Source organism: Lissotriton vulgaris, chromosome 1_1 (genome assembly GCF_964263255.1).
Source record: "Lissotriton vulgaris chromosome 1_1, aLisVul1.2, whole genome shotgun sequence".
In the NCBI taxonomy this organism is placed as follows: domain Eukaryota; kingdom Metazoa; phylum Chordata; class Amphibia; order Caudata; family Salamandridae; genus Lissotriton; species Lissotriton vulgaris.
In genome coordinates this window covers 729,728,697-729,742,212 of record NC_141685.1, presented here as the reverse complement: position 1 = coordinate 729,742,212, position 13,516 = coordinate 729,728,697, and the positions used below count along the sequence as shown (strand labels likewise).

Sequence of the window (13,516 nt, the reverse complement as noted above, 5' to 3'; positions counted from 1 at the left end):
AGTGCAGTTTTAGACTCTGATACCTTAGAACATGGCATTTCAAACCTGAGTACTCATACAACACAAGGACAAGACATAGCTCGGGCTAATGACTCGGAATGTCAGGTAGTTGACACTGATCAAGACCAAGATCAAATTGTGCAGGAGAGTGAGCAGCCAAATAATGAAGCTGATCCCCCAGTTCTAGACCATGCGCCACCTGCCATCAGAAAATGTAGAAAAACTCAATTATACCGTGGTGGAGTTCTTCTAGGGAAGAAGAGGGTTGCGTCACCTGTGAGAAGTAGGGATAAAAGCAGGGGGAAAGTAGAAGAACTCGAGAAGTATAATGTGGATGAGGAGTTATTATCAAGGTTAGCTGATCTAATTGACACTAAACTTAAAATCTTAATTAAACCAGTAGTGACCAAATTGGACAAGCTAACTGCTGATAAAGAAACTAGGTGCAGATCAAAAAAAGTTAGTAGAAGCTGTGTCTAATATATCAGACACAGTTACCAGCTTAGCTCTTCCCGTAAAAGAGGTTCTTCTTCCTTCATCTGAGGGAGGCACTACTTCAAACACTATACACGCAAATTTACAGGAACAGCCCTCAACTACAGCGATACACCTCTTACTGCCAGGAGATACAATACCCCCAATTCCGCCTGTAATACCTGCACCTATTACAGAAGAAGTTACGGTACAGTTTCTGGAAGATGCGGCTCCATTAGTACTGGTATTGGCCAACGTCCCCCCACTAGCACCAGACCAATCAGAATCCCCCCCGGCAGTAACAAGTAAGGCCCTGCACTGATTATCAGGTAATATGCAGCTGGCCCCGTGGGGGAAACAACAGCTAGCTGGTGACATTAAGTCAGCCAGAAGGGTCCCATGGATAGGACAAAATCCTAAAAAATTCAAGGGTGATTGCATTATTATAAATTTTGCCAATTCTGCAGTTTTACCAAACATCCTGCCAAATATTTTGCCGCCGCAGCGCAGAAGAGGCACCATCATTCCTCTCACCCTAGAATTTTTCGGCAAAAAACAGCGGAGTATGTCCTATCCTAAGCCTACTCATAATTTCACCAGGCCTATATGGCCAGCGACACCTAATGGCTGGGGTTTTGAGGTACCAACTAACAACTGGGGGTATAATCAGGATAGAAGGGAACGTCCAATACGACCACCACCCCCAGATCAATATTACCCTACTCATTTTAATAATCACTTTAACATCCCCATCTCCAATAGGTATGGCATCTTCTCCGATGAGGGGGGACTGGATGGGGTGGAATGACTACCTGACACACCAACTAACCTCCTCCCCACCGACCGATTGCCAGAAGATACAGACTTCGTAGATATTCTTCAAGGGTTAGAACCGCAAGGCAGTAAAGATGGGGGTTTGGATGGCTGGAATCAAATAGATATACCAGGTTTACCCACTGATATAAACCCAGCCTGCCCCCAAGCTTGTTCTTCGGCTAATCCCGGGACAGACCGGGTACGCTGCTGTACAGGCGTAACACCTATCACTCAAATTGCACGTGGAAATGTGGCTATAATACAACACGAACCAATCAAATATAAAGAGGGGCTATTATCCTGGAATATAGCTGGACTGCAGGATAAATTGTCTAATATAGATTGGTTATCCTTTGTTAAAGATTACCCCGTTATATGCCTCCAAGAAACCTGGGCAGTGGGGAAAAACATACACATTGACGGTTATGAGAGTTTTATAATTTCGGCAGTTCCTTCACCTAGTGGTAGAGCTAAAGGGGGTTTGGCAATCTTTGTTAATTTGTCACTAACATGCCTTAAAACTGTACATCACTCTGGCAATAATAATATTCAGGTTGTTGAATTTAAGAGGGGCAGTACAAGTTTTGCTCTGGTCAACTTTTATAATGCAGTGAGTCAGTCTGGTGATTGCAATATTGAGTCATTGCGTGAATTCCTAAGGGCCAAAGATGATTCCCTTCCCCGCCTTAAGATAATAGCGGGTGATTTCAACACTCATCTATGTGGGAATCCTAACCTGAGTCCTGTTGGTCATTTGGGTTGTAACAATCTGGAGGGAATACACTTTGATCACTCGCGAAGGGGTTCATGTTTAAATGACTTAATGAATGAATATAACCTTTTCACTGCTATGTCAATAGTTGAGGAACAAACTGTATTTTCAACCCCTACTTTTAAAGGTCACGCAACAGGGTCATATATAGACCATATTCTATTATCGGCAGAATTTGTTAATTTTGTTGGGGATTTCTCGATCATTTCAAGCATATTTAGCGATCACAATCCTTTATGCATAACTATGGGTGTGAATTTACTTGAAAAACATAACCCTCGAGAGGACTGTGGTACCACTAAATGTATTAATGGTAAGCGACGTTTAAAGTGGTCAATGGTGGACTGTAAGCAATTTTATTCTTCTATTAACAATGTATGCCATCATGATCTGTTAACATGTACATCTACTGCTTCAGCACCATTACAAATTCTGACGTCTTTTAATGAGATTGCTAAAAAGGTGGAGTCACTTTTAACGTTACCTGCTAAGAGGATAGCTAACTCATCCAATAACCCAAAATGGTTTGACAGCAACTGTTCGAAGGCCAGTCGTGAGCTTAAGAAAGCATTAAAAACAGAACCGAGAGATCCCTCAACCATCAGGGTGTTGCGGGCTGAGTATAAAAAGTCTCTTGCTATTCGCAAACGTGCTGTCAAGAAAAACGTTTGGGAGTCCTTGTTAGATCCAGAGATACTAAAAAATAGTTCTAAGTTCTGGGAGATCATTAACAAGCCCTTATTTGATCATCCCAGCATTTCAAGTACAGGCACCAATATCTCAGAAGAAGTTTGGATTAACCACTTCAGTTCCATTTTTAAAGGTAACGGTTCCCAGGTACAATGTAGTCCAAAAGAAATTAGTGAAAAATCCTTGCTCTTCACAATTGATGAGGTAATAAAGGGCATAGAAGGCCTATCAAACAACAAGGCCCCAGGACCTGACGGTCTCCCCCCTGATCTCTTCAAATCTTGTATAACACTCTGGGCACCGGTCCTTACAGCTGTACTTAATGCTGCTGTGCTCTGTGGATGCCCAAAATCATGGGGGGTATCCACTATCGTACCTATTTTTAAAAAAGGAGACCGCAGTAGCCCTGCCTGCTATCGACCAATATCTTTAATAAACTCCGTGGTTAAAGTTGTGGGAGGAGTAATATTGAATAGATTGGTCAGATGGTCAGAAGAAAATAACATAATATCTTCAATCCAGTATGGATTCAGGCCTGGTCATTCTACAATTTCACAATGTTTAAACTTATACCTCATCATCGCGAAGTATACTAAGGCTCGAAGAGGAACGATCCATATGGCGTTCATGGATCTTTCCTCGGCTTTCGATTGTGTGAGCCGGGGGAAACTCTGGGACGCCATGCTAAAAATGGGTGTGGACCCAAACCTGGTCGACTTGTTAGATGATATGCACTCGGATACCAATGCAAATGTCAGATTCACCCAAGACCTGAATGTGACCAAAGACTTTGGGGTGCATCGTGGTGTCCGACAAGGCTGCATCCTGGCCCCATTCCTTTTTAACTTGTACATAAATGATCTGGAAGAGCATCTTTTAAGCACCAATACGGATTTTCCGTATATAGGCCGTAGGGGGCTGCCAGTCCTTTTATATGCGGACGACGCAGTTCTCCTATCAAGAACAGCAAACGGACTTCAAATCTTACTAGACTCCTTCCATTCTTTTATGACCTCAAGAGAGTTAAGCATTAAAAACTCTAAATCATACATAATGAAGGTCGGACAGGGAAATAAAAAAGTAAACTGCCTAAATGTAAATGGTGTACGTATTCCTACCACACATACATTTTCCTATCTCGGGGTCCTCTTTGACAGTCAATTAAATTGGGGTCCCGTGATTGAAAAAAAGAAGGGAGAAGTCACCAGGGTAAACGCGGCAATAATGGACTTTTCTAAGAAAGTAGGCAATAGTCCAGTCGCCGCCCTACTCCAACTTTATCAAGCAAAAAGTGTCTCCACAGCGTGCTATGGAAGTGAAATTTGGGGTTATGTTCCTCCGGATCCCCTACAGACTGTTGAGAATAATTTCTTGAAATTAGTATTAAGGGTTCCCAGGGGCACGGCCAACTTCTCCGTGCACGAGGAACTGGGGGTTTCTTTCGTAAGTGACAAGATTGCTGTTAATCCCATGTTATGCTGGATGAATTGTTGGTTAAATGATAACATTCCACTCACCCAGCTTATTTTAAGAGAGTCACTCACATGGGACAACAGGATGAAGGTTCCCTGGTTAAAGTATCTATTTAAGTGCTTTGTAGATCTAGGTCGCCCTGAACTCTTTTCATCTCCTGAATCGATCACTAAACAGGATGTTATAACGGTCAAGAAAGCTTTTATTGATCTTAGAATTCAAGATAGGGAATCACGTGAGCTCAAAAAAGAAAGTGTTCGTAATCATGTATTAGTAAAGAGCACCTTGCTCATGGAACCCTATTTATCCTGGCAATTGTCCAGCTATGACCGTTTCTTACTGATCAGGTTCAGGTTTAATCTGTTTCATTTTTTGCTGGCTGTACCAAGGGGATCTCATCGTGGACAAGTGTTGCCGGCTTGCGGCTGCGACGATATGTCTCCGCAAGACCTGGCACACTTTCTTTTCTTTTGTCCCTTTTATACTGTACCGAGGAATCTATATTTAAAACCCTGTCTGAAAAAACTAAATTTTATACAATATCGTCCTGCACTGCACTTTCTACAGTTATTAAGTTGTGAATATTCCTTGTATTTATGTAGTTTTTTAAAATTGGCAGTAAAATGTAGAAATAGTATGGAAGGATAAAAATAATGTATGAATTGCTATTACCTCTTTTTTATAATGGTCTCCGCTAAATACTCTGAATGCTTGTTGTATATTTGTCTTCACCTGCTCATTTTACAACTGTATTTTATTCCTATGTATTAACGTGTTCTTTTTAAATGTAGTGTAAATGCTTTTATGGTTGTCAATTCGCACAACCGAATAAAGTTTATTGACTTGACTTGACTTGGGTACAAATTAAAAAATGCAGATCTATTAAATACAAGCCATGCTGCATCCTTCAAAACAGACCAACCACCTGTTCTCTGCATAGTTTGAATGATTGTTGCAGCAAGGAACAACACCATTCAATATTTCCACTATACCTTTCTCTCATATTCACCTTACTATCATGGGTGATGATTCCAAGACTCTTTGGCACTGAACTTTTATATTCCTGAAGTGGAGAATCCCAGCGGGAAAATTCTAGATCAGGTGGCAATACTTCAAGGCGCTGGTCATTCTTCTGAGCACCATTCCCTATTAACTTCTGATCTAATTGGGAGAAGAAGAACATTTACATGTCAAACTCCACTACATAATCTAAAACAATTGGGAAATGTTTTTTTTTTTTTTAAATAAAGCCTATGCAATTAGAAAAATTCAAACAGGAAAAATAAATTAACAATATTCTGTATCGTGGCTTTCATGTAAGCATCATGTAAGGACAGGTTATTTTCCATCACCAAACAAGAAACTGCTTTGGGACCAAAGTGCTTCATTAACAGCACTCAAGCCAGAAGACTCAACCACCCTATGCATTTTTTTCATTATTTCAGTGACGTGAGGCATTGTGGTTCAACGACCTTGTGCATTTTTTACAATTATATCTGAGACTTGAGGCAGAGTGAATAACGGGCATGTGGTTGTGAAAGAAGTGGGCAAGTTTTGGGGGAAACTGAATGCAGATGTGAGAATGGTGAAAAACATTCACATTCACTCTCACACCCACTTCGTTCATGCACAAAGGACGATTCCACAGCAAAAAACACCAAAAGGACGGCAACTGTGAAGTAAATAAGTGACCTGATCAAATACGCTTTATAACAAGGCCTGACCAATTTGGGTATCTGCTTTAGTAACAATGTTCCAAGGAGTAACGTTGGCAGAATGCATCGGTAATAACCAAAGAGAACCTACAAATAATGGTGATAAGGATGGTTTTCCAAAAAGTTCTTCACACCATCTTAACATTAATCCTGTGAGAAAAAGCGAAGTAGTACGTTATGAATAGAATACCACCATAAAAAACCGAACAAAGGACAGTAGAGGATCTCAACATAGTCCCCTGAATTAGGATCACTTTACAAGACAATTTGGTGACAGAAAAAGACATCCTGGTTCATCCTTAAGATTCAATACCTTCCTCTCATACAAGCAATAGAGGAACTGTTAAGTCTGTGGAAAGAAGAAGCAACAAAAAAAACGGAGAAGGCAAATAACACCTTTGCCCGAAAACCAGAACTTGATTTTGTACAACAAGAAAAGGTTACTTCTTTTAGAAACATACTTTCTGGTGGATACTCTAACCACAGATTCCTTACCTTGCAATTAATCCCAGGCAAAAGACTAGACAGGAGATTTTTCTCAGTATTGCTCCCTCGAGGCAGCAGGTGGCATCTGGTGGCATCTGGTGGCGCCGGAGGCGCATATATGCGCCAACCAAGCACTTGAAAGTCAGTTTCTTTCTTGACTCTGTCCATATCATTATAATTGGAGCTCTATTTGTGATTAGATGTGACAGTGTCAAGCTGTCTAAAATGGGACTTGTTTTTAGATGGATAAAAGAGTCCAATACACAGAACGGGAGGTGGGATGTTGGTGAGGTATCTGCAGTTACAGTATCCACCAGAAATAGTGTTACAGAAGGTAAGTAACTTGTTTTTCTGATGGATACTTCTAACCGCAGATTCCTCACCTTGTGAATAGACATCAAAGTAGTACCTTCCTAAGTGGTGGGCCAGTAGAATGGCTCAAACCAGAAAATCACGCAGAACTGACCGGGCAGAGTGCCCTTCCCGTTGGATCGGATTATCAAGGCAGTAGCGCTTCGTGAACATATGGATTGATGGCTATGTCATGGTCTGACAGATGTATAAAAAACGGGCACTCTTCGTGCCACTGCAGTGGTAGCAACCTTGGCTCTGGTCGAATGAACCCTCAGACCCTCGGGGGGGGGGGGGGGGCGCAAATGATTGGCCAATGCATAGCAGATCTTTATACAGAAGACTTTCCATCTGGATGTGGTCATCTTCTGCACTGCATAATCTTTTTTCACCCCAGCAAACCAAGGAAGAGCTGATTATTCACCGAATGAGCCTTTGTGCAATCGATATAAAAGCTCAAAACTCTCTTGAGGTCCAAGTAATGGAGACTCTCCTCTTTCGAGGGATGAGGGGGAGCACCCATCCGCCTCCCCCGTTCAGATCCAATGCCACCGAAGTCATCTGCGGCGTACCACAAGGATCATCACTCAGCCAAACCTTCTTCAACATCTACATGAGCCCTCTCGCAGCCATCGCACGCAAACACAACCTCAACATCATCTCCTACGCCGGCGACACCCAACTGATCCTATCCCTCACCAACAACCCTGCCACCGCCAGAACCAGCCTACACGAAGGGATGAAAGACGTCGCCGAGTGGATGAAGAACAGCCGCCTGAAACTGAACTCAGACAAGACGGAAGTCCTCATCCTGGGATCATTGCCCTCCGCCTGGGACGACTCCTGGTGGCCCCCTGCCCTGGGCACCACTTCCAAGCCAACGGACCACGCACGCAACCTGGGCTTCATCTTGGACTCCTCCCTCTCGATGACCAAACAAGTCGACGCCGTATCCTCATCATGCTTCGACACCCTGCGCATGCTCCGTAAGATCTTCCGATGGATCCCCACCGAAACTAGAAAGACAGTTACCCAGGCTCTGGTCACCAGCCGACTGGACTACGGAAACACCCTCTACGCTGGAACCACAGCCAAACCTCTGAAAAGACTCCAGCGCATCCAGAATGCCTCCGCACGACTCGTCCTGGACGTCCACCGACACAGCCACATCTCCGGCCACCTGAGAGACCTGCACTGGCTCCCCGTCAGCAAGAGGTTCACGTTCAGGCTCCTCACCCACGCACACAAGGCCCTCCACGACCTGGGCCCCAATACCTCAACAACCGCCTGACCTTCTACACACCCACCCGCCAGCTACGATCGACCAGCCTCGCCCTCGCCGCCGAACCACGCATCCGCAAAGCCACTGCCGGGGGAAGATCCTTCTCCTACCTGGCGGCCAAGACCTGGAACTCCCTCCCCATCCACCTTTGACTGACCCAGGATCACATTTCATTCAGGAAGCTCCTCAAGACCTGGCTCTTCGAGCAGTAGCGAACCCTCCCCCCCCGGCGCCTTGAGACCCTACCGGGTGAGTAGCGCGCTATACAAATGTCAATGATTGATTGAGCAAAGAATGGCTGAAGGGTGATGGATAGTTCAACGTGAAAATGCATCATAACCTTCAGCAGGAATGAAGCCTTAGTCAGTAACACCAGTTTGCTCAGGAAAAAGGTGGTGCATGGTAAATAACTGGACAGAGTTTGAAGCTCACTCACACAATGAGCTGGCGTTATTGCTATAAGGAATATTGTTTTGAGAGTCAGTATATGCAAAAGACAGCTGTGCATTGGGTCAAATTGGGTACATGTAGGCAAAGGGAGAACTAAGTTTAGGTCTTACTGTGGCATCATTAAAGCCTTGCGTTGAAACATATGGCTCAGACCTTTAAGAAAGTGCATCAGAGGAGCCAAGCTCGCGACCGTGATGGCCGCACTGTAGCTCGGCTCCGCCAACCTTCCTGCCTAAACGCATATCCTGATCTTCATCCTGCTCCGAGGCGACACACTCGGCAAGAAATGGAAAGGTGAAACAATGCTCGCACTCACCGTTTGTCCCGGGGGCTCCTGTGTGCTGCGGATCTGGAGTTATGCCCTTGCTTGGTCCGGGGCCTCCGCGGCTTGCAGACCGGTGACTTGCCTGTGACGGTCGGCCGGAGTGAGGGTGTCGGCGGCGGCCCCTGGTGGAGGAGAGGGGTCGGCTGAAGAGGCCGTTGTGCGGTTGTGCCGGTAGCGACTGACCGGGCCTGGTCTGGCGGCCCGGTGGTAGAGCGCGGTCCGCCGCGGATGGGAGTAGACTGCGCAGAAGGCAGGCCCCCTCTTTGTTGCCCTGTCCGGCCATCTTACAAACCTTCGCCCGGACTCGACGGGCAGTGTCCGTGGCACGGTGCCGCTGGCGGTCCCAGTTTTTGGTGGCCCTCCTTTCTGCACCAAGGTTGCCATTTCCGTGGCTCGAGGGGACCCCAGCGATGGGCCTTGCTTGAGAACCCACTGCAGAAGTTGAGGCACGGAGAGACACGGCTGAATTTACAAGATGGCGACCGGCGCCCTGAGTCACAGATCTACTCGGAGAGGCGAACCTGGGTCGCTGAAGTGCACGAGGGCCGCGCCCTCTGATCGTGAGCCTACGATTGGTGATGTCCTTGGCGCCCTGCATTCTTTACGTGAGGCCATGGTCTTCGGCTCCAGTGTGAAAGATAATGGGTCTGCCGCCATGTTTGTTGGACCGTCCCTCATGGGCGCGGCTCGACTTCGAATGTGTGCTCCTTCGCTCCCCTCGGCTGCTGCGAGGAGTGCTGGCGCTGTGCATCTGCAGGACCGTGCGCCTGCGGCCCCGAATCTCCAGGTAGCTTTGATTGTGGCGGGTCCGGGCGTGGGCCCCACGTCGGGGCCCGTTCATGCCCGAATGACTGGGGAGCGAGGTAGATGCTTGATTCGAACTGCCTTGGTGTGGCCCCGCTGTTACCCTGCGGGGGGAGACCTCGCTTTACTGGGCGGCGAGACTACACCCATACTGCTTGCTGCTCCTGATGTTGCTATTGGAAAGTCTAGACTGCCGCAGCCATTGCTTGCGCTGCCATTTGATACTGGGGTCCTCTGGTTTACCCCCCTGGCCTGATTTGTTCCGATCCTGTACCCATCTCACCTCGAACTAATTGCTACCCACTAAACTATTGCGCATAATGGCTATGGTCAGGAGAGGACAGGGGTGAGCCGGACTGGACCCGGCGGACTACTGGTTAACGGATGGAGATGAGGACTGCCCGAAGCTGTGCCAACATGGCCGATTCCTTCGAATGTTTCTGATACTTGAGGTTGTGTCGATCTCGCTTGGATGTGGTTTGTGTGTGTGAAGGCGGGGGGTGAGGGCCGAATGACTTGATTGCAGATCTCCTCTCACACTGGTTCTTTTCCCCCCTCTTCTCTGTTTTGTTTCTTTCTCGCTTTCTACTTTCCTATATTTTGGGTTTCTACTTAGGGCGACAGGCACGCTGCTGGGGGGGGGGGGGGGGGGGGTAGGCGGTAGCCTTCTGCAGGGGTGCAGGGTGGGGTGGGTGGGATGGGGTTTCTTTACTGTTCGTTTTTCTTTTAGTTCTATGGCTCTTTTGTATCCCTTTATCGGGACGCTGTGGCTGTACGTGTTCCCCATGGTATGATAGCTGGTGGAATGGGGGGGTGACTTGCTTGCTTCTACGGTGTTGATTGCACATATATCTTGACTTGCACGCCCTAACCACGATAGTGGATCTCTCACAGTCTTGCGCGCCTTTATCGCTGTGGGGCGCGTGCAGTAGTGCGGCGTTCTTTCTCTCCCTCTTCTACTATTTTTCCTTCCTCCTTCCCCCTTCTTTTTTTTTTCTATTTACTTGGGTTAGTATAGAGGATGACTACAACTAAGTTGCTGCTCTGGTTTCTCTGTTATGTACTAGCACATATATAGGTGGTCGACGGGTGCGTGATGGGCCACGGTGGGACTGTCCTGAACTGGGGTGTCTATAAGTCGATTCCTGTTAACCGCGGCTGATACCTGTTTATCGATGCCCTTCTGTTTTGATGTCGGATATGTGGCCCGCCAAGGGAACTTAGATGGCTAACAGTTGCAACTGATCCTGCTATACTTCCTATTATATTATAAAAAATAACCTTCCTTAATCCGGTTTCCAGCGGTCCTACTTAGCCCCCCTTCTTTTAATATTAGATCGCTTGCTTGTACAACGCTGGGTGACTGCCGGGAAATCTTGTTGTTGTATCATGTGCTTTCATAATGTGCCGTGGCCGGCCTGACTGGTTGTAGGCCCTTATTTGTATACTTCCATCTGCACAATAAAGGTTTAAAAAAAAAGTGCATCAACAGGTGTTTTCAATAATGATCACTAGTCTGGAAAACACAAAAAGGCTGACAGAGGTGACAAATGGCCTTTAATAGTGGCTACAGCAAGTCCTTACTGGGCTAAAGTCAGAATAAAAAGGAAACCATCGACAACTTTGCCTGTAATGGGTCTGCATGGGAGGAATTATACCAGGCTACAAACTTCTACCAGCATCTGGAGTAAACAACTATTGTAAATGGTCACTAGAATGTCATCTATAGATTTGGGAAGGGAGACTGAAAGCTGTCAACTAACCCCGCTCAATCTCAGGTCCTGGTGCACTACCTGCCATGCTGGTGCAACAGAAGATACTCCCGAAGCGGCACCATTTTCAGAAGACAGATGCATATGGCCAAAGGTACCGGTGACCACACTTTTCTGGCCCAATATGGAGACACTAGGATGACTTGAACCTAACATGTTCCCTTGGTGCTATGCCCATTAAGACTTCAGAGCTCACTTCATCATCTGATGTAGTAGACAAGTAGAAGGCCAAGAAGTCTCTCGAAGAGTCCGAAGACTGATGTTGGAGCCATAGAGGAAAACTGGTATCCCCAACCTCCAAAGGTGTCCTGTAACCACTGCCATCACTTTTGTGAATATCCGAGGAGCACTGGTGAGGCTGAAGAGGAGCAAGGAGACTGATAATGCTCTTGGATCTCCCTGAACTGCAGGAAATGCCTTTGGGACTGTAGAATAGGAATGTGAAGACATGCATCGTTCAGGTCAGAGATACTTTGCATTCTTCTGGATCCAGGGCAGCTAGAACGTGGGCAAATGGGAGCATCTTGAATTTGTTCGTTTTCAGAAAGGTTAAGATCTAAAATAGGACAAAGGCCTTCACCCTTCTTTGGCACCAGGAAATAACAAGAGTAAAGTCCAGACCCCATGTCCAATGCTAGGACCATTGCTATGGCTCCTTTGCCCAAAAGAGCTTTGACCTCCTGCCACAAAACGGACAAATTGTTCTCCAACTGCTGCTCTGATGTAGGTGGAATATGCAGTGGATATTAAAGGAAAGGTATGGCATATCCTTATAGGGCAATTTGAAAAACCCATCTGTCAGATGTGATGCACTGCCACCCTTGGAGATAATAACTTATGCCTCCAAAGGGATGGCAATGTACTGAAAAGAGTAAGCTAAAGCAGTTTGATGGCGTTAGCAAGATGGCCAGGGTATTGAGCAGTGCGCTGCTCCTGAGGGCTAGATAGTTGTTGTCTTGGTTCCCCAATGCAGGCGTCGAAAGAATAGTGGGTGGGATATGTTACAATGTAAGTGGACATTGGTGTTGTGTTTGCACCAAGGGCCTTCCAAAGCCCTGAAAGGGGCGAAACTAATAGGCATACTGCTGCACTGGCACAGAAAGACTGAAGGAGTGCGCTGTGGTCCTGCTATCCTTAAAGCGCTTAAGGGCATAGTATGACTTATCTCGGAAGTAATAGGTGTCATCAAATGACAGGTCCATTAGTGACACATAAAAGTTACTCAAGAAGTCTGTGGATCTCATCCATGTATGGCATCAAAGCACCACACTGGTACTGGCTTCTCTGCCCATGATGTGAAAACAACATAGTGAAGAATCAAATAATTCAAGGAAATTCAAAAATAAAACTTTATTTCAAGGAACCATTAACAAAATTGCTTTTGAATTGTTTTTTTGAACATTATAACTCCGTGTGCATTTGGGGACGTTGTTCACTGCTGGGATAACGCTACTGGATTGATTTCATTTTCCTCATACTCAGAAGGAATTACCAAATAGCACCGACACACCTTAATTCAATTGACGATTACTTTTACGTGATTAAAAAGGAGTGCGAGTGTTCTTCCTAGGAGTTCATTAGTGACTGAAAGGGACCATTGCTTCCGATTCGAATTCAAGGTGGGCATCAGCCCTGGAGTCAGGTCAGACCCAACAGCTTAATCAAGAGGCATTGAGGATAGATCTGCCAATGGTAGCCTGTATGGAAGCCTGAAGGTGCACCAGACTCAGCCAGAAGGGAACTACTTGTTAGGGCACTGCCAAAGGATGCAGGAATTCGAGTTGCATGTATGAGCAGGAGGAGATCGGGAGGCATTGTGATGTCCTTTTGACTTCTCTGGATGAGAGTGGCAGGATGAGGGAGAGTTCATGCTTCATCTTCTTGTTTTTCCTTTTTTGACTTGACATACCTCACAACTTGAGGTATGAAGAGAACCTTTTGCAGAACTGGGCCTGCATTCTCGACTTCGGCCAGTACAGGCTCGGAAATGTACAGCTTGCCTTGATGGTCTGATACCCTGAAATTCACCCTGGTGCGGTCTCATAGAACTTGGAGTTGTGTGAAGACCTTAGGCACCAGAGACATACCAGGGATCATCTGTCACAG

At 46.0% G+C, this 13,516-nt stretch overlaps 1 protein-coding gene across 2 annotated transcripts in view; it reads right to left on the bottom strand.

Annotated features, from left to right (window-relative positions):
- TDRD5 (tudor domain containing 5) overlaps positions 1-13,516 on the bottom strand; it is a 1,550,608-nt gene that overhangs the window by 1,029,600 nt on the left and 507,492 nt on the right. For both annotated transcript variants that reach the window (XM_086955296.1, XM_086955303.1), the window contains exon 6: positions 5,235-5,386. In XM_086955296.1, coding sequence (XP_086811422.1) covers positions 5,235-5,386 — 152 coding nt within the window. The remainder of the gene's footprint in view (positions 1-5,234; positions 5,387-13,516) is intronic.